Source organism: Sebastes fasciatus, chromosome 8 (genome assembly GCF_043250625.1).
Source record: "Sebastes fasciatus isolate fSebFas1 chromosome 8, fSebFas1.pri, whole genome shotgun sequence".
Taxonomy (NCBI): domain Eukaryota; kingdom Metazoa; phylum Chordata; class Actinopteri; order Perciformes; family Sebastidae; genus Sebastes; species Sebastes fasciatus.
The window spans coordinates 22663285-22685375 of NC_133802.1; the positions used below are offsets into that span (position 1 = coordinate 22663285).

Here is a 22091-nt window from a genome sequence, read left to right on the forward strand (position 1 = left end):
ACACAGAGCTATACACAACTATATAAGAACATTAAACATGAAATTAAAGCCTTATATTCAATTTCCATGTGCAGCAATGACAAAAAATATCATAGAAATCCTAAACCTATTCCCTGAAAAATTATATGAAAACAAGGGGTGGAAGTTTTCAGGTTCTTTACGTACAGTAAGTGAAAGTAACAACACCACAATGTAAAAATATCACTTTACAAGTAAAACTTATGAATGTATTATGAGGAAATTGTGCTTACTGTTGCATTAATGTGTCGTATTTAAGGGACCTCAGAATTGCACTTATGTAAAGGACTGTGCTTACTGTATGTACAGATGTACTTTACTTGTAAAAAATTATCGTTTAGGCTTGTCATTTCATGAATAGATTTAAGTTTTCAAGTCAGTGTATTAATTCCAGTGGTGGTAGAAGTATTCAAATATTTAACTTAAAATAAAAGTAAAAGCTTGCAAAAAAATATGCTATTACAAGTAAAAGTCCTGTATTTAAAATGTCACTTAGGTAAAAGTAGGAAAGTATTAACATCAAAATATACTTTAAGTATTAAATGTAAAAGTATTTATTTTGTAGAATAGCCCATTTTATATTCATGTATATTTGATTATAATTATTGATGTATCAATGTGTACATCACTTTAATATTGCAGCTGAATAATTTGATTATACATATATATATATGTATATATATATATACATATATATATATATAATTTTAATATTATATTCAGCTGGGTAGCTTGTGAATATTGAATAATTATTTATTTGTTGAATAAATTCAGTATTCTTAATCTGAATCTAGAGGGTAATTAGTGACTAAAGTTAAAAGATAAATAATAAAAAGTTATTTTTCTCTCTGAATTGTAGTGGAGTAGAAGTATAAAGTAGAAATGGAAATACTCAAGTAACGTACAAGTACCTCAGAATTGCACTTATTGCAGCTGACTAATTTTAATTAGACTATATATATATATATTATAACAAATGGAAAAGTTAGACACACACAATATATACAATAAAAATAATAGCAACATGAGCAGAATACGTACAAGTACCCCAAAATTGTACATCAGTACTTGAATAAATGTACTTAGTTACCCTCCACCACTGATAGCCAACATGAAGCACGAGACAGTGATACACATGCACATCCAACACAACATGAACATTTGAATCATCTCTGGTATGTTGAGCATGATGATGATGACGTATTAATTATAGTGTTTGACTGACAGCTACCTGTAGAGCTCGAGCTTCCTCTCCTCTTAGGCCCCGCCCCCTGACGACCCCTCCTTGTTTATCAGAGCGTAGCTAGCAGCGGAGCTAGCTCAGTCAGCCGTTTACATGCAGCAGCCGGGCTGAACAGCCATACATCCATCCAACGGCATTAATAACAACATGTTTTAACTTTTTAACCATTCCCCACATCCCCCTTCTTTCCTTCCTCCAGTGCTTTTAAGCCTTGAGGATACTGGTATGGTTTTCAGAGAATGGAAACGGACGACGTGTCGGTTAGAGAGCAACTTTTCCACAACCGTGTCCGGGAGACTATAGTAAGTAACGCTGTTGCTAACGTAACCGTCATATGCATTAATGAGAGGTCGACTCTGACTATATAAATCAGGACAAAAGAGAAGGTTAAGACGTTTTTTAGTTTGTTTTTGTGACTTGGCAGATGCTCAACTCTCCAATTAAAGTTGTCTCATATTTCAGCATCACTAACTTTACGTTTAACGTGACTTTTAGGTCATTTTGTGCTAACGTTTTTTGAGTGTTGTGTGTAGAGACGTTAGTTATTGCATAGGATGCAGCTGGTTAGTGGTGTGTGACACAGGAACATGAAGCAGCTTACTCAGCATCTGGTGCTCTCTTCCTGTGAGTTTCTAACCTCTTCTCAAATCTTCATTTATCTGTTAGCCATGGTTTGGATCACCCTACTTCACATTTTTTTAGTTTGATCATACTGTTAATGATGCAATTTACTTCTACTGTGCTGTTTTTTTTGCTAGAGACTGACTGTTTTGTGCAACAATTCCAGTTGATAAAGGCTGAACTCCTTGAAAGATACAGTAGATGTAGATAGATGGATACAGTAAAGATAACATGGCAGAATAAGAGAATGACAAGCATAAGCTGTGTGTATTTGAATCTTACATTTTTAACCTGAGCTTTTTCAACACAGAACATAAAAACATGGGAAAGTGGGGGAGGTAGAGGATGCAATTTACAGTACTTATACTGTGCTGGTTTTTGTCAGAGACTGACTCTGTTTTGTGCAACACCAACACACTGGTGGCTTCATTTATCTGTTTGCCATGGTTTGGATCACCCTACTTTTTTTTTTTATCTTAATCTTTTATTCAGATCTCCATTAGTCTTGGCTGAAGCCCAGCTATTCCTGGAGTCCACTTAAATCAATTTGAAATGTTAGGCTACACATTTCAGTACACAATCACATTACAATCTTTACCAACAATGACCACAACATCAAAAGCGACAGCAACAAAACACAACAATATTCAAGACACTTCACATTTTTCGGTTTGACTATTCTGTTAATGATGCATTTAACTTTTACTGTGCTCGTTTTTGCCAGAGACTGACTCTGTTTTGTGCAGCACCAACACACTGGTGGCTTCATTTATCTTATTTGCTATGGTTTGGTTCACCCTACTTCACATTTTTTTAGTTTGATCATACTGTTAATGATGCATTTTACTTTTACTGTGCTGGTTTTTACCAGAGACTGACTCTGTTATGTGCAACACGAACACACTGGTGGCTTCATTTATCTGTTTTCCATGGTTTGGATCACCTTACTTTACATTTTTTTTAGTTCGATCATACTGTTAATGATGCAATTTACTTCTACTGTGCTCGTTTTTTGCCAGAGACTGACTGAGGTTTTGTGCAACACCAGCACTCTGAACTTCAGACTTGCCAGTTCAGTTACAGCAAGGCACATGGACACTGACCTTTAACCATTAACCATAAAAAAGTACAATCAGATCCCATAGGCAGTTAAATTTTACTGAGATTGGTGATATTGCTGATATTCAGTACAGTGTTACATAAGGGGCGATGTCAAGCAACCTCTTTTCTACTGTTAGAATCAGTGACTTATCAATTTGTCCTGGTTTTGCCCATCTGTAAAAGCTAAGAAAAAGCTCTACGGTCAAATTGTACTAGTACTGTAAGAGACGATGAGCAGAAACTGTGCCGCTGTAGATAAGGCCAGTGAACGGGTTGTACATTTATGGATGATTTAATAATATAAAAATGAAAAAAAATGAATGATTCCTAGGGAGATTGAGTCATTGCCAACAGCAAAGACGAGGGTAGAATAAATGAACAAGTGAAGCCAAAAGGCCTATTTCAGGGCAGCCAATTTACAAAACCACAAGTGTTACTAATAACATCAATAACCACGGCATTATGTTTAGGTGTCCCAGTTTCAGGGCTCTGATATTGGACCATTTATGGGACTGAGCCGTCGTTAGTGTCATTAGTTACACCCGTGCTTCTCCTGTTATGGCAAGTCAACATCTCTTCTGTGAAATCGCACTTTGAATTGTCAGAAGCCACCAAAGCAAAAATAATTTGAGGCAATTTAAGGTGTTTTTGAACCTGACTTGGCTCCACAACAAGACCAAAACTGTCTTTCTCCATTTTTTTGCACAATGAATACAATTTTTTAGCGAAATTGCCATATGGCCTACTGCAATTTTCAAATTGCAGGATGAGGAGGAAATAGCAATATTTGTTAAAGGTGAAATGTGTATCAAAATACCAATTTTAAATTATGTATTGTTGTGCTGAAGAGATGTCCTGGCCTACACGTCATATTCTTAAGACTTAATAATATATCTTTGTTTGGTACCCCATAATTATTATTTTTTTGTTTTTCAATGAAAATGAGAATAATTATGTAAAAATGATCATCCCCTCTAATAAAGCAAATCATATCGCAACTACAATATCAGTCAAAATAATCACAATTAGATATTTTTTCAAAATCGTGCAAAGTTGTCTCGGATATTTCCAAATTAAAGTTGTTATTAATTATATCAGTCTGACCACATTAGGTATCACAGGCAGAGCTGATTACATCCTCTAAGCAATCTCATATCATATATTAGCAGACGTATGTATAGCCCGTATGTATTCTTATGACCTTGTTTTGTCATTGCCCCTTTCACTTAAAGACCTAATGCAATTAGTCACAACCGCCTTCTTAAGCCACTGGCTGCCCTCCAGCTTACCATCTCCTCTCCGTGCTCCCCGTATGGCTGGTCAGCTGCCCTGCATCTCTTTCATTAATGGCTTTAGACCGAGCTTATCCTAGGTCAGCTCATTTTGAATGGAAGAGTGTGTGGCAGCAGTGTAAATACAATTGTAGTAGTTCAGATAGCATCCAGTTGATATAGGCTGAACTCCTTGAAAGATACAGTAGATGTAGATAGATGGATACAGTAGAGATAACATGGCAGAATAAGAGAATGACAAGCATAAGCTGTGTGTTTTTGAATCTTACATTTTTAACCTGAGCGTTTTCAACACAAAACAAAATGGCAAAGAGGGGGAGGTAGAGGGTTGTCTCAATTAAAGTTAAACTAATTTGTGCAGTACACATCGAAAAGTAGAAAAATGCTTTTTTTATCCATATTAACTTTAAGGTTATTTCAGATTTTGCAAATATATAGGAGGCTAAAATTAAGCATCTTATTTATAAAGGTTCCTAGATAATAGGGCTTCACAGTTAATCAAAATTGTATTGAAATCGCAATATGGCCTACTGCGTAATATTTGTTAAAGGTGAATTGTGTGTGAAATTAGCATTTAAATTAAATATTGTGTTGCTGCAGAGATGTCCTGGCCTACACATCATATTACAGACTTAAGAAAACATCTTCGTTTGGTACAGATGCCCACAAAAATCACACAATAATCATTTTAATATGTTTTTCAATGAAAACGAGAATAATTGTGTAAAAATGATCATTCCCTCAAATCATATTGCAATTGTAATACCAGTCAAAATAATGGCAATGAGATAATTTTTCAATATCGTTCAGCCCTACTAGACACCCAAAGCATTTCTGCAAATCAGATGTTTTAAAATATTACTTTAGGCTTTAGGTCTTTTTCAAATGCATTTGCAAACCATTTGGGTATTAGAATAGTGTGTGTATTAAATTCCTTCTTATAATCTGAGACCGAGATGGCCCATAGAACTATTTTAGGGATCCTGCTGCAGAGTCACAGGACACACATTACAAAGGCCAGAAGAGCAGCAGTGATCTCTTGGTGCTCAGAAGACCGAAATGCTCATTTACATAATCATAGTACTCTGCGTAAACATGTTGTCAGAGCACAGACGAATGGTAAAAATGTTATGCTCGACTGGCAGGAAAAAAGGCAATATTTATGTGAAGTGTTGACTTTACACAGCTTTTAGTCAGAAGCTTCACAGTAGCATCAGTTGGTGCCAGATTCCTGTAAATCAACAGTAATTCTTTCTAAGTTATGAATAGATCATATTGACTCTGCCTTATTTGGAAGAAACAATGCCAAGTAAACACACAGCTCAAAATTCATACCTTTGCCAAATATGGCGCACCAGCTAATCACTGGGAAAGTTTGATTGAGGCCAAATGTCTGTCTTCACTTGAGTTAATTAGTGATGCACCGATACGTATATCGGTTATCGTTCCGATACAGACTCCAGTAGGTGGATCGGGTATCTGTGACAATGGGCCGATCTGGTGGTGTCAGATTATCTTAATAAATATCAATTCAGTGCATTCATATCTATGTATTTATTATGTTTTACAAAGTTAGGAACACAATGTTTAAGTTTGCCTTACACATAAAAGAATGATCCCAGTCACTTCCACACAGTGAGGCATACAGCTTATTAATTAAACACTGGTATCGGATCACAACTCGGCTGATACCCAGGTATCGTAAACAAGACTGAAAAAGTTGGATCGGTGCATCTCTAGAGCTAATAATGCAACTAGTAAATCATCTTAAATCACAGCATCTGGCAAGTGTATCAGGTGTTGATTAAAGATATTGTTAGAACCAGTGTACACACCCATAGCCCGCACCCTGAGCCTAAAGGGATCAGGAAGGATCAATGAGCAGCACAATAAAACGTCTCAATATGTTGAGAGACGGGGAACACCCAGCTTCCGCACGCATCAGGATATCAAGTCACCCTGAGAAAAGTTGTTTGAATACCATGTTATCTATAAAAGATATGGTTAAGACTGATTGGAAAATGTAATAGTCCACTACAAATGTGTATTATTTAGGAATCACTTCCTGTTGGAGTTTTGAGAGACATTAATGATCTGTAATTTTGTGGGCGTGCTGGATCATACCTCTTTCTTACTTTGTTTGTTTTTAAGGAGAGTCTGTTTGATTGGCTTTGTTTGCGGAAAAAAGAATCAAAGCACATTGTTGATATATGTTTTCTATTCTCAAGGATACAAATTCCCTACCTGGAATTTCAGTTGTTGCTTCTCTGAAATCTTATATCACCAAGCTATCAAATATTGCATGACTCATTGCAGTAAAATGATCAAAACTCTTTTGACACAACATCCTGCAGCTGCCCACCTTCTTTTGGATTAGCATAGCTTTGCCCATGCAACGTTTTAAGTTATTTCTGGCTGTTGAATCAATCGTGAATAGGTCTTGCCTAATCTATCCTCTTACTTCTAAACAAAGCCCGTCATGCTTTGCCTGAACGTGTTTAGTTGGACAAGAGGCTGGGTGCCCCTGAAATAACACACTCGGGGGTCCACTTGACATTTTGCAAGGATTGTGCTGTGCCACCGCCAACCTCCCGTTCCTTTGAATTATTACAGGAACTACGAGGTTAGGCAACGTGTGAAAACATTTGAGCGTCATTGTTTATTGCTTGAATCAGTGCAATGATATTTAGGTTACTCTTTGAATTTTAAAATGCTCTTTGTGAACTCTAAGCCCGGGGATATTGTGTTCAGCAAAAAGATGTCCCTCTGGATCCTTTAAACTCTCTTCTCAGTGGCCTGCTATGTGCTGGCAGCTCTCAATATTGCCAATCAGCATGTGGACTAAAAGGGTGCTATTCTACCCCTCCACCTATTTCTCACCCAAAACCTGTCCTTTGTTCCCCGCTTTTCCTTTTGTTGGATTAACCAGCAAATTAGACTGCATAATTGAACAATTTTTGCAGACTGAGCTGATAAGTTGTTATGTACAGTCCATTGTTGTTTGTGTGATGCAGCTAGTGTGTTTCCAATGATCATTCCCACTTACATGGTAAAACACTACACATACACACACACATATTTCTCAACAGATGAAATTTGATGTTAGTTTGAATTAAAATAAGTTTTCTTTTTTTCCGTAATTTATTGGGAGTAACAACAGGTGTACAGAAACATACAAATAGAGCGCAAATGTAAATGATTGTCGCTCCATATTTTGGTATTTTTCTCCCAAAGCCCACACCCACCCAACCCTCACCCATTGCCGATGCAAGTTAAATTAAATAAAAAAATAAAATAAAATAAATTAAAATAGATAATAAAAAATAAAGTACACATTGACAGTAATGATAATTATTGGATAAATCCCAAACTACTAAAATAGGCCGATAAACTTTACCATGTACAAATGGACAATTTAACTGTTAGTGGTCATTTCTGTTTACATGAATCAAACTTTGTGATGTTATACAAGTATAGTTTAGTTGATTGAGAGAAAAACATTTCATATGTCATAAGTCCATTAGTCTGCCCGAATACACTGCGTCCAAATGAAATTAAAACAGTTACTGTACTACAAAAAATACAAAATACAAGTGGTCTTAATCATACGGACGCATGGTCAGTCGGTCAAATAAGATAAGAGGTGGCTACCAGCTATAGTAAAATAAGTTTTCTAGCCATATGCAACCAGGTTTTTGTTGTGTATAGAAGGTAACCCGCAAATTGCAAAAACGTGCAAATATTCTTGCAAGAATTGCTGCTCGACAACATATCCTAACCTTAACTATTCAAGGAAAGGCAAGGCAAGGCAGCTTTATTTGTATAGCACATTTCAACAACAGGGCAAGGTCGATGCCTAACCTTAACTATTCAAGGTCGATGCCTAACCTTAACTATTCAAGGTCAATGCCTAACCTTAACTATTCAAGGTCGATGCCTAACCTTAACTATTCAAGGTCAATGCCTAACCTTAACTATTCAAGGTCAATGCCTAACCTTAACTATTCAAGGTCAATGCCTAACCTTAACTATTCAAGGTCAATGCCTAACCTTAACTATTCAAGGTCAATGCCTAACCTTAACTATTCAAGGTCAATGCCTAACCTTAACTATTCAAGGTCAATGCCTAACCTTAACTATTCAAGGTCAATGCCTAACCTTAACTATTCTAGCGCATCAATGCCTAACCTTAACTATTCAAGGTCAATGCCTAACCTTAACTATTCAAGGTCAATGCCTAACCTTAACTATTCTAGCGCATCAATGCCTAACCTTAACCATCTTGCAACAGTTTCCTAAATTATGGGTTACCTTCTAGACACGACCCAAGATTTTGTATACATTCTAAAGTGGGTCAACATCTTGCACTTCCTGGAGACATACAGGAGGAGGGGTGTATGACGGTACCCCAACTCCATTTGTTATTGTAGCCTACCATAGGTCCATATGTCCATATGTCCCAGTGATCCATTTTAAAATACTCTTTTGTTATGAATTTAGAATAATAGAAACACTGATGTAAATGCACCTTGTCTCACCATGAATAGTTTTGACCTCTACTGTTCTGGGACTTTTTATTTTTATTGTTTATAGTACATGAATTGGACTATACTATAGTAACATTACTTTAATGAAAAAAAAATAAAAAATTCTAGGCTCTTTGTTCTTCCATGGAACTTTTTATGCTTATGTTTGTATCCATTTAAGAAACAGGTTTTACACCTGTATGTTGTTGTCACATATCTGTCATTCTCCAGAGAGCCTCTCTCTCTTTGTTTGCTGCTGTTGTTACCTTGGGGAAAATCTTCTACATCCTGTTACCTCATTTGTGAACCTCTTCTGAGCTGCTATGTGGAGATGTTTTATGATCTGGCAGCAAACCTTATTGCATTCATCTGTCAGTGAAATACTTTGATGCACTGCATCTCCACTGTTGAATGAATGTGCAATCAACACACTGACTCACTATCATGGTTAACAACGTAGAGTTAAGCCAGACTAGCTGAGAGTGAGGTTTCCTAAAATCCCCGCTGTAGAGCGAGTAAACCATTTCGATTTTGACAACAACGCCCATTTTTTGTCCAGTTTTTATACATGGAACAACTTTGTTTTGTGGCGTGAAATGAGTGCTACAGCCTCGGCTATAGACTTTCAGTCTTGTTTAGTATTTTAAAAATGTTGTAAAGGGTTTGTTTGCTTATAGAGTTGGACTGGAGCTGTCAGATTTAAACACTCACAGGGTTAGTTTTAATTTCTACCTGGCCCTTTCCTCTTCTTAGCACCTAATATTCTGTTGCAGAGAGGAGTGAATGCACCGTCTATCACTTGTTGAAACACAAGTTTGCCATTGTGCACAGACGTGTACGGAATGTGTCTATCAATTTGTTTGCTATGACAACGTCACTTTTTTTTTGTCCTGAGTGGTTCACACGGTTGAGAAATATTTGAGTATTCATTAAAGTGTGTGTCTGAGCAATGACTATTGTTGCAGACTGTCCACAGTAGAACTATAGGTTATCTGGAAGATGTGGAGATACATTTAACAGTTCTCTCGTGTTTTGTGTGTTGGTCATACAAGCGATTTACTTCAGTCTTTGGGGGGAAATGTTGAGAGCTTTGCCAGACAACAGATTGCTGAGTGAATATAGGTTTAGCCTAAATTTGTCGGTAGATTTCGTTCAATGTCAGTGATCTTTACAAGCAGCAGGGGGGCTATCTGTCCCTATTAACCCTTAATCCCCCCTTGTTTATCACTGTCACCCATTTCACTCTTTGTTGGAATAAAGTGGTAATCTTCAGACTCCATCTGCCTCTTTTGACCTTGAATGGCGAATGTTTTTGGCTGTTTGCATTTTTTAATCATTATTTCTTGCTGTTTATCTGCAAAAAAACAAAACAGAATATTCTATGAGGAACAAATCTGTTGCAGCCATGACTGTATGCTTGCCAGCTCCTCTCCTCCATGCCTTCTCTATCTCGTCAGGATGTTTTTGGTATCCGTGCCGCGTATCCACCCCCACTTTTAAGACCTATCAGAATATACTAAATCAGAGATATGAGCCAACCCAAATAAATGTGTTGCTCTTCAGCAGTGTTGGACAGAACATGACAGTTTGTTTACAAGGCTGCGCTTCCCTTTACGCGATAAGCTGTGTAAACAAGCCAAAGAAATAACACTATCTCCTTTTTTGTCTCTTCTGCAGATCTGTGTACTCCTGTTTACATGCCTTTACATAGTATCCTACCTCATACTTACCCATTTCAAGAAGGCTGCCGAGTTTGTCACAGGTGAGTTTTAAAATCTGTCTGTCTCTGTCTCTCACCGTCACTCAGGTGCACCACACAAAGACTGCTCTCTGACAAAGGCTTTTGGAGAATTGCCAGAAGAGGAATTGATGGTGTTGACAAGTATACTGATTACATCGCTGTTATGGAATTTGTTTCCACAGAGTATATAGGCCACACTTTTCAAGCCAGAACAGGTGTTGTTCAAACACCACATTTCTATCTTGATTAATCGGCGACGATAGTACGTTTTTTCAAACGACCGTTATCGGCGGAACTGGGCTCTGATAGTGGCCGATGGCTGCGCAGCCTCCAACAGTCACGCGGGGACGTATATCACCGTTTTTACATGGAGGCTCCATGCACAAAGTCAAGGTAGAGGGGGAGAAAAAAAGTCATCTCTCGAATATATCATGCAACACGATCAGCTCTTTGTCCACGATACAAGACAGGCAGACAGGGAGGAAAATAAATCGTTCACTGTTACTTGAAATTGCTTACTGTAAAAATTTGGCGTTCTCTCTTCCAAATAATCCAGCCATGTTACTATCCATTCATGAAATGAAATCGCATGAGACGGGAAAATGCACGAACATTAATGGTTTGTAAGACTGGCATTTAACAATGTAACGGGACGCGCAACAGAAGTAATCCTGGCCAGTCATACTGTAAGTCACAGAACAGCGCATCGCCCATTGTAAATAAATAGAACATATTCCACCGATGTAATGCATGAAATCACACTTCAGGATATTCTCTTACGAATGATTAAATTCAAAGTGACAAAAACTAATTTTATTCAAAACGGTGTATACAAAAGTAGCCGACTAGGTTGCTGCAAGTAAATTTTGGACAATTAATCGGCTCTTTCCTGCTCCAAACTATCGTTATATCGGCCTTTAAAAATCCACCATCGGTCGACCTCTAATTTTTTTGATTTTAATAATGGCTGTTTTCTGAGTTTGCTTACATGTAAATATAGCTTTAAGCTGACACACTGCCAGGATTGCAAATTTCAACCCAAGGCTCTGAACCTTTGCTTTAGCCGTCCAGAGATGCAGAAGGTGTGTTTTGTAACATATTAACCTCCTCTTCAGGGGGGGATCTCTGTGGATCGGGGGGGAGTGAAGAATGTTTGGACAAGAAAAACAGGGTTGTACTTTTGAGTTGTAGCTTAAGGCCCCTCTACTTAGACAAAAACATCTCAAAGGAGAGCTTTTTTCTACAAGCTTCTACTGTACAACCAACAACATCATGAAACTGGCTCATTATGCTCAGTCTTTTATTTTTCACAGCATAGAAAATTATGTTTTGGTCAACACAATATTGACAATTAACTTTGTAGCAGACAAGCATGTGCATAAGTGCAACATGTAGTTGGATCTACAATATGTTCTCTATTAGAACTAAGAAGATGTTTAAAGTTCTGCAGGGTGACTGGGCCGCCAGTTACATAATAAATCCAATAACTTGCCACTATTGGAAGCAGATGTAGGATGTCCAGCTAGCCAGGTCTCTCTGCTCCGCTGTGGCTCGGCTGGGCTGAAACCTGGGACATGGCCAGCTCTTTTTTTTTTTTTTTTTATTGAAGTTCAGGACCTGCTATGTGTTTACCCACTGTCGTAGATATTGTCTGTGCATTAACAACAGCAGAACAGTTGTGCCCTGTAGCTAAATGCCGATTGTGCAACACCTCTCAGCGGAGTTGTTTTTGACAATGAGGGAACAAGAACTGGTTTTTGCTCCTCCGGCATTACATTATTAGAAAACTGTGCCAACATTTACATAAAAAGAAATTACAGTATTGTGTACCGTGGTGCACGTTACTTAGCAAGTAGAGCAACTGACACTGTAAAGTTTTAAAGATCTACAGCATGTTGCATAATACTTAACAGATTTCTGGGGTTTTACAGATGTTTGGGGTTTATAGTAACATTTACAGATGGGTCGAGGGAGTAGCCCTTTCATACTCTAAATACTTTGCTCTTTGCTGTGTTGTACTCATATGTAATTCAGTTTTTGCTAGAGTTGGTCTTGCTTGAACAGAATGTTCTAACATGTTCGCCCCTCACTCACTCCCCACTCGGAGGCCAGCCTCGTATGGGCTGTTGCTACTACACCTTTGCCCTATATATCTATGTATATACAGTACACACACACACACACTGCCCCAGACAGCTTTTACCAACACAGGCTTGCTGTATTAATATTTCAACACTTTATCTGATTGCACTCAGAATAACATGCATTTAAGTCTTCCTCAGTCACAAAGTTATAGCAAAGTTGTTTATGTCTGTGGTAGGGCTGCAACTAATTATTATTTTCATTGTCGATAAGTCAGTGGATTATTTTCGCCATTAATCGATTAGTTGTTAGGTCTATAAAATGTCAAAAAAAGGTAAAAAAAAAAGTTGATCAGTTTTTCCTGAAGCCCAAGATGACGTCCTCTGACGTCTTGTTTTGTCCACAACTCAAAGATATTCAGTTTACTGTCATAGAGGAGGAAAGAAACAAGAAAATATTCAGATTTAATTAGCTGGAGTCAGAGTATTTAGACTTTTTTTTTATTACTCAAACCAATTAATCGATTATGAAAATAGTTGGTGATTAAAGGTGCTATTGATAACGTTGTTAACATTCAGCAACTAAATGTCGCATTCTCCCTCCCCCGTTCCACTGCATTCACTTCACAACAAGTGGTTGCCAGGCACCTAATGTCGAACTCAGCCAGTTTTTTCTCCCAATAATTGGCAATTTGATCGCTGACGATTCAGAGATACCACGTGACACTTACATCGTTTTACTGTTGGCTTGCAAGCCTTGTTAGAAGTGGGAACCAAACGTCAGATATCTTCCATAGAGATAAACAAAACATTAATTTGGGACCCGTCAAAGTTTTTAAAATGACTCATTCACAGTCATAATATTAGTAAGGAAAAGCCATACTTTTATTCAGCACCTTTCTAAAGGCTCTGTGGATGTATTTTCTTTTAATATTTGTCTACAAAAAATTTTTATCAATAAGAACAAATGGTCTGAATCACTTTTGTAATAGATTAAATCCCATTTATGTCTCTACTCTCTTTCAGAGGACATTGAAGATGCCACCGTCAACAAAATTGCGTAAGTAAAAACCTCTAATAATTAACTGATCCACAGCAATCTGTTCTCTCTCATTCACTTTGATTAGTTTCCATGTGAATGATTGATTGATGTGCATGTGCCTGAGGCCATTTGGCTGTAGATTTATTGCGGCATCGTTTGTGTGTTTATATGGTTGTTGGTTTGGATGAGCGCACTTCAGTCAGTGTCACGCCGCCCTTTGTCCCTACACGCTGGCACTGTATTACCGTTGCCACCCTAGCCTTTCACCTAGGCTGTGTGCTGTTAGGCTAAACACAAACGCAGATGTGATTTCACTGATAGCTTGTCTTTATCCTTCTCTTAGGCTGTGGCTGTGTACGTTCACCCTGTCTGTCGCAGTGTGTGCTGTGCTCCTTCTCCCCATCTCCATTCTGTCCAATGAGGTGCTGCTCACCTTCCCCCACAGCTACTACATGCAGTGGCTCAATGGATCTCTTATCCACGGTACATCTTAATGTTTTTCCAAGTTGATAATCACGAAAACCTGTCAAACAACACTGGATCACTGGTAATAACCTCCAGATCAATACACTACAGGCCTGTGTCCAAAACCGATAATTGATATGGGCAGAGTGGCTGTGACCTTGCTGTGTGCAGCGCAGTGTACGTTTCAGCTGTTCCCCACTACTGCTGCTCCAACTCCAGTCTAATATCAATATATTTTTTCAATTGATCAACTGAGATGGAAAGTAATTTGTTTTGAAGCTCAAAATGAAACCAGGCCTGTGGTGTTGTGTCATGCGGGAAACATTTTGATGATAATCTAATTTTTTAATTCATTTTAAATTGTTGCAAATAGCCAGTCTTGTCATGCTAACACTGCTTAGAAGGACTATACCTCACTGTGGTTGACAGTGGTACTGCTAAAAGGCTTTGCTGTAATTTTATCCCTGATGGATGTTTGCACTGGAAACTAACATTTTGAACATCTCTCTTCCTCTCTCGTCAGGATTGTGGAACCTAGTTTTCCTTTTCTCCAATTTGTCCCTAGTCTTCCTCATGCCCTTCGCCTACTTCTTCACAGAGTCTGAGGGATTTGCAGGGTCCAGAAAGGTACCAGTTTTGGCATTGCCTCACAAATGGCACCTCTAGACTCCAGAAACAATTAACCCATTTGTGCCCAAAGACTATATTTAGTATGTTAAGGACAAATGCCACAACATATGCTCTGATTGGTCACCAGTATTGAAATCTGGTATGCACATACTTTGGACAAGTATTCAACAGTACAGTACAACTTCGAAATGTTTACTTCACAAAAATCACACTTTTATTAATAGTCAAAGTCAGGATTTTTTTTAAATTACGAAAAAAGCTAACATTGTGTTTATTAAATGTTTTCCATATGAAATTTTTTTTTTATATGTGTGCAGACCTATGATATTCAACTTGTTATGAGTTCATAGATGTCAAATAATTGATTGAGTTCCTTGTAGTTTCTGAGATGCAGCCATATTCTTATCTTACTATATTTAGTATTTGGGCACATGGGACTATACTGTGTTTTCCTAAAATATAATGTTTAATGGAGTTTATTACAAAAACAGTAGTCCCATGTGCCCAAATACTAAATATAGTATGATAAGAAAAAGGTTTGACTGATTTTGAAAATGTCTTGATATTTGTGCTTAGACAAGCCAGGAGAACACTTTCACAAATTCAGTTGCGGACACAAATGGGTTAATAAAGTCTTAACTGTAAATCTGTAAATTGGCAGCACATCACAGAGTATCTGTTTTTATTTGTGTAGGGAGTTATGGCACGAGTGTACGAAGCAGTTGTGCTGCTGTTGCTTCTGGCTCTGCTCGTGCTGGGCATTGTGTGGGTGGCGTCAGCCCTCCTCCATGACAACATCGCTAGGAAGAGCCTCTACGGTGAGTCACATGCATCATACCTGAAAATCCCTCCGTAACAATTGTTTTTTATCGTTTTTAATAAAGCTGCTTATACTCTCCTACTCTGTATTTCAGACCTGTGGGAGTATTACCTTCCCTACCTGTACTCGGGCATCTCTCTGTTTGGAGTGTTGCTGCTTTTGTGTAAGTGTATATCTCTATCAAAATTACTTGAGCAGCCAAAGACGATAGCATATGACTAGCATATCACCATCTGTGTGTTTCTCTTTCCAGTGTGCACTCCCTTTGGGTTGTCCCGGATGTTCAGTGTAACTGGCAGCCTATTGGTCAAACCGCGGGTGAGTCACAGACCGAGTGACTACACTTCCCACTTTGCATTAAGTAGCCTTTACGTTAACAGTTGTCTTGTGGCTGTGAACTGTGCTTTCCGAATTGATTGATGCCTCTTATCCCCCTCAGTTGTTGGAAGATGTAGAAGATACTTTGAGCTGCACCACATTTGAGGAAGACTCGCTCTGTAGGAAACTGAACTGTGAGTGCATCACCATGAGCCCACTCCTTTGCCATTTTCTGATGATTCAATTTAAAGCTGACTGACTTTTTGTCTCTATCATTCGTTGTTATCTGGTTGAAGGCGGCAGTACGAAGTCGTGCTGGGTCCGGCTGAACATGGATGCGATGAAAAAAGAGTACCAAACGGTCCGGAGCAAGCGCATTGCCCTAGGTAAGATTTACTGAACAGGCTGCTCTCTGCTGGGCTTCTCTCACAGTGATTACATTATATAGTTGTTGCTGTGCGCTCATTTATTGTTGTTCCTTTTCTCTTTTATTCTTCTTGCTTTCGTCACAGAAATGCGTAGGAAAGCGTCCCCATGGCAGCGAAACTTGGGTTATCCGCTGGCCATGCTTGGGCTCCTCGCACTGACGGTACGGGCTTTATTATTTATTGATATATTCTCACAGGCTGTTTAACTTAAACACAGATGGTTGTTTTAATTGTCGTCTAATTGCTGTTCATGTCTCTTCAGGTGATGTGTGTACTGATGGTCTGCTTCAATGTGTTGGAGTTGCTCCTGGATGAGACGGCTATGCCCAGAGGAATGGAGGTGAGGATTTAGCCCATGTACTGTCAATAAGAAGTGGACGTAGTCACCGTGACGTCACCCGTTGGATTGTGGAGTACCGTTTAGAAGCCTCGAGTTCGGCATTTTGGCCTTCACCATCTTGTTTTTTTCGGCCAATGGCCATCGGCATCTTGTTTTTTCGCAAGCAGAAGTGACACGAGAGGGTGGAGCTAAGTAGAACCAAATGCTGAATAAGACATTTATAGGCGACCAAAATGTTAAAATTAACTTACATGCCCGGAAAACACACTGTGAAACGGTTAAAGTTGTTAGACAAAAACGAGGACAACTCCCAGACCAGACAACGCAGTGGTAGCGACCTGTCACAAGGTAGCCACGTCCTAAAGCATCCTCTCCTTTATGGCCTATTTGACTCTAAATGGGACCATAATTTACTAAATGAACATCATGCTGTATTGAAGAAGACTTGAAACTAGCGATTGAGACCATAAACTCATGTTTACAATGTTTACTGAGGTAATAAATCAAGAGAGAAGTAGGCTCATTTTCTCATAGACTTCTATACAATCAGACTTCTTTTTGCAACCAGAGGAGTCGCCCCCTGCTGGCTATTAGAAAGAATGCAAGTTTAAGGCACTTCCAGATTGGCTTCACTTTTCAGACAGGGAGGTTGCCGCCTGATTTAGCCAGAAAGAACATTTCATGCTTGGTGTGCCACAGCCATTCATCTGTGTACACTGATGATTGTTATTTGTGCTTGTTTTAGGACCCTCACCTGGGGATGGCCTCCTTCTCCATGTTCGGCTCACTGGGCGCTGCAGTTCAAGTAGTCCTTATCCTGTATCCTTTTGTCCCATTCACCTGTGAGTGTGTGTGTGTGTGTGTGTGTGTGTGTGTGTGTGTGTGTGTGTGTGTGTGTGCGCACACACAGTTAACTTGTCAGGTCCATTTGGCTCTGACTCATCCACTTACAGACTGTCCTTGATATTTGAGCAGTGCGTTATGTTGACTCATGTTGTTACATCTACATTGATAATTAACTTTCTGGATATAACTTACCATCTCTGAGTGTATATTAGTCTTCTTTCCATTGTTGTCCTTAAAATGAATGTCAGCTATCTGATGGTGTCCTCAGTGGTGGGCTTCTATTGTTCTCCTCTCTTCATTAGCCTCCTGCCTCGGGCACAGGACACCAACCTCACACAGGTATATAACCTTTGCATGTATCTTCTCTCACAGTGAGATATAACCAGAAACTAGTGATGGTGTGTGTTAAGTCATACATTTCTGCTCTTTTCAGATAATTGCCAACTGCGTGTCACTGCTTATCCTGAGCTCTGCACTGCCAGTGTTTTCACGCACACTTGGTAAGGACATTTACCAAGTAGAACATTTATTTATCAAAGACCACAGACGGGTCCTGATTTCACACCACATACTGATTCTTAGCAGGTTTTGAGTATGTGGTCTGTTCACAGTGGAATAGTATACTAAAAATTCAGGATGCATACCAAAAAAAATGCTTCTTTGAGTGTGCTGTTGTTTTACACTATAAGTCCCACAATGCAGTAGCACAAATGAAAGTAGCAAGCTACTTACAGCTGAAAACATATGTTTATGAAAATCCCCATTAGCTACAGCCTTGCAGCAGCTATGCTTCTTGAGGTCCACAAAATAGACTTGCATAGTGACAGTGCAAAAATAAACCGGACAAGACGAACACACACACACGCACACACACACACCCACACGCACACACACACACACACACACACACAGAATAACACAACATAATTTAATATTAGAGAATAAACAGCACAAGACTAAAACACATACAAAACAATCTCCTGACAATTCAGATAATCAGCAAAATTGAAGTAGTCTGTTACACTCCAGTGTGTCTCCAGTTATTGCAAATTATACAAGAAACAAGTACATTAAAATAAATTATGAGACAAGAAGATCATGGGAAAAAAATGTATTAAAGGTAAGGTTGGTAGTCTTGGAAACTAGCAAGAGTACACTAGATTTAAAAAAAAATATCCAACTGAAAAAGCCAGCCCAGTGTAACCAACTCTTTTCCAGTGAAAGTAACTAGCAGAACATTTGACTTATTGGTTGCCGTCGAGATGTAATGAGAATTTCAACAAATATAACAAAATGTATTTGAACAACTCCACCAACCCTACCTGTAAATCTGTGGAAAAAAAGGTGCACTCTTTGTTTTTGAAGTGGCGTAGATTTCTTGTATAGTAACTGCAAAAAGAATATACGTTGACAAGTAGCATACAGCAGACAACGTGTAAATTTAGTATGTAGTCTGGAATTGGGACTCAGCAGTATGTAATGACAAGAGTTGCTGAATCAACATTTGACTTGTAGTTTTAATAACGCCCACAAGAGGGCCTCTGTATGCCATGAATACTGTAGCTGCAGGTGAGGCCTGGCTTGAGCACTTCATTCACAAGTAAAACATTTTCTTCTGCTTCTATTCCGTCGTGTTAGGTATCACCCGCTTCGATCTACTGGGAGACTTTGGTCGGTATAACTGGCTGGGGAACTTCTACATCGTCTTCCTGTACAACATGATGTTTGCTGGTCTCACCTCTGCCTCCCTGATCAAGACCGTCACCTGGGCAGTACAGAGAGAGCTCATCCGTGCCTTTGGTCAGTCTACTTTCATTTTTATTTCACGAAGCAAGGTGAAAGTTCTTTGTAAGCATATTTTTCTGTCGGTGGGATTGTGCTGTGCGGAAAATTCATTGCACTCCGGTAGCCGTGTCATAAGTTTTTCCCACCTTTGGCCCCATTTCCCTGTGGGCTGGTCTCTCTTCCTCAGATAGAAAGAATACAATTCCTTCAGGAAAGTGTAAAGGGACAAGAGGAGAGTCGGGTCCCCTTGGGGACCTTCAGGCACACCGCCCTAGACCCCTCACAGCACACACACACTCTCTGCGCCTCCACCCAACACAAACAAGCACTCGGAGCACGGACACGCCAAACACACACACACACATATACACACAGCTCCCTTCCTCACAGTACAGATAGCATCTCTGCACCATGGCAGCTCTCCTGCACTTTCCCATTGCCTCCCAACTCACTTTTGTTCTGTGATTAATAGACTTTCATTTCACCTAAACCACTATTTTTCTTAGCTTTGCGAGTTACGTGCTCCACCTTGTGATTGTGTGTGACGTTATGGTCCTTTTTTTTTCTTGTTTTGCAGGTCTCCACAGGCTGCCTTTAACCGTGTCACGCTCCACCGTCCCCTTCAGACTCCTCCTGGCCAGTGGACTGTCTAAAATCCAGTGACTTTTCTTCAACACTGCCTTTCTTAACCTCTTTAGAAACTGAGCCACTTCAAGTGTGCACCTATTGGATTAAAGGCATTTGCAAATTCAGTCCATTTTGCTAGGTGGTACATGGGTCAGGTCGCTCCGTGTGAGGAGGCAGAGTCTGTCTTTGCCGTGTCCAGTGGGAGCTCTGCTTGAAGCTGTGTTTAATGACCAATATATCAGGGTTCAACTTTGTGCAGTTATTTGACTGCAAGGACAAGTGTGGTTAGCTGAGTCATGGTTACGACTGGAACAAGGGGGAAAAGCCATATTGGCAGTCCTGCCATCGTGGACAATAAGAGAGCTGCCCCCCCCCCCCCCCACAAAACCTGATGAAAAGAGGATCCAGTGGATAGCCGTTGTTCGGTTGACACATGTGAAAGTCAGCAGAGTTATTTTGAAATATTACATTGTAACCGTGACTTAATTTCCTCTTCCTGCTCCAGGTCGATTGAGTGCTCTCTCTTTCTCTGTGGCTTCCCCACGCCTCCCCCTCTTTGGTTGTACCACTATTTTAAGACTTGGAATCTTACTTCAATGTGTTTGATGGTCCAGTCTGCACCAGTGTTATGTAAGTTTATGTGAGGAAGTTCTTAATGGGAGCAAATGGGACACAGAGTACCATGTCTATCTATGGATCTGCAGGTTACACAGGGAAAACGATGAGAGTGAGGTATTCATCTCAGTGTTGGAGCTCTTTTACAAACCCAGTTTACTAGAAGAGTTAAGAGCATTTTCTATCTATGGTGATTTATCATGAAGCAGGGTTTTTACTTTTGTAGATGACCGTACGATTGCTGAGTCTGACTCATGCATTTACAAAAATACACTACAAATAAAGCTTTACACTTTGTCTTATGCAAGACTTTTGAATGCCATGTGACACTCACTAGGAGGGACTTCTGCCTTTTGACCAATAGCACTGTGAATTATTAAGAATTTATGTGGGGAAGTGCAATATTTTATAAGTAAACGCACACTTTTTAACTTTACCAAAAGTCATTTCTAAATGGTTTCTTTTGATTTTCTGTGAAGTATTTTTTTTTTCATCTCAATCCTCTTCGTTGGAAAAATTTTGATGAAAGCTTAGAATAGTTTTAAGAAGCGAATGTGACCATCTAAGCCATGCAATCTTCTCCGGTGTCAGTTTTTATATTTTGATAACCTAAATTCCTTTAAGTTTATGATCTATATCTCCTCATCTTCAATGTGTTGGTGACCCTGTGTCACCGTTTGCCTTTGCTGCTGTATCAGCAGGTTATTAGCTGTTGGTTTGACCAGCAGGGGACAGTGTCTCTCAGACCCAACACCAGAGTCTCTTTCTTTTTGGTTAGTTATTAATTGTATTATATATACGGAGCACTCTGAGGTTTACTCATTTCACTTTTTCTGGGAAATTTTCTTTTGGTTTTTGGGAACACAACATTTATAATGTACTGTTTTTATCATTATTTATGGGCATTTTGGGATCTATACTTCACATGTTTTAACAGTTGTTAAAAATGCTGAATGTGATACAGTTGCGATGAAAAATTCTTTAGAGTTGTTCTCAAAGATTACAAAAAACCTGTTTATTGTTTACTTTCGAAATGCTCTTATTGTTTTATGTGCAGAAAGCAATAAAACCGTCTTATGTTTTTAACTTCTTTGTGTCCTTTTGGATCCACATCCAGATGACTTTTACCGTAAACTCTTTGATGCCATTATATGTTTGTTACATTTTATGAAATGTAGCTGCGTTGTGACTGATCTGATGTGGGTGTGACTGGTGAGGGCGTCTGTCCTCTACATCCCTCCACCCTTTTTTTGCTGCACTTCTTTAATCAGCAGCAGAAGAAAGACATATTTTGGCCTGTCTGTCAGCGGCATCCAGCCGCGACGCCACTACAGCCGTTGCCCACGCTTTCCCCACTCTGATGCAACTGCCAGATAAAAACCCGAGAAGCGACGTCCACTCACATTCACTCCTTCACGCCCCCCCACCGCCCACCTCCTTTCTTCCATCCCTTTTCCTCGCCTATTGTTCATTTCCTTATCTAATTTTTCTAAATCCAGTTCAAGAAAACCCCGTCTCTGATTAATTTCTCCCTCTTGATTTTTGTTTGCAT

The 22091-nt window shown here is 39.2% G+C and overlaps 1 protein-coding gene across 1 annotated transcript; it reads left to right on the forward strand.

Moving 5' to 3' along the window:
* The first annotated feature begins 1291 nt into the window (after positions 1–1291).
* lmbr1l (limb development membrane protein 1-like) lies at positions 1292–21625 on the forward strand. The gene is made up of 17 exons (XM_074644367.1): positions 1292–1563; positions 10479–10563; positions 13650–13683; positions 14009–14148; positions 14654–14757; positions 15455–15578; positions 15675–15743; positions 15834–15898; positions 16020–16092; positions 16195–16284; positions 16411–16487; positions 16589–16666; positions 17412–17485; positions 17761–17851; positions 17946–18012; positions 19151–19312; positions 19875–21625. Exons 1-17 carry the CDS (start codon positions 1501–1503, stop codon positions 19958–19960), a joined length of 1482 nt encoding a protein of 493 aa, XP_074500468.1. The 5' UTR covers positions 1292–1500; the 3' UTR covers positions 19961–21625.
* The last annotated feature ends 466 nt before the right edge of the window (positions 21626–22091 follow it).

Bases quoted from the DNA above. Each gene is read 5' to 3' on its own strand.
- lmbr1l (XM_074644367.1), top strand. From the start codon at position 1,501: ATGGAAACGGACGACGTGTCGGTTAGAGAGCAACTTTTCCACAACCGT. The intron at 16,285-16,410 runs GTAAGATTTACT...CTTTCGTCACAG, and splicing joins GAGCAAGCGCATTGCCCTAG to AAATGCGTAGGAAAGCGTCC. The intron at 16,667-17,411 runs GTGAGGATTTAG...TGCTTGTTTTAG, and splicing joins CTATGCCCAGAGGAATGGAG to GACCCTCACCTGGGGATGGC.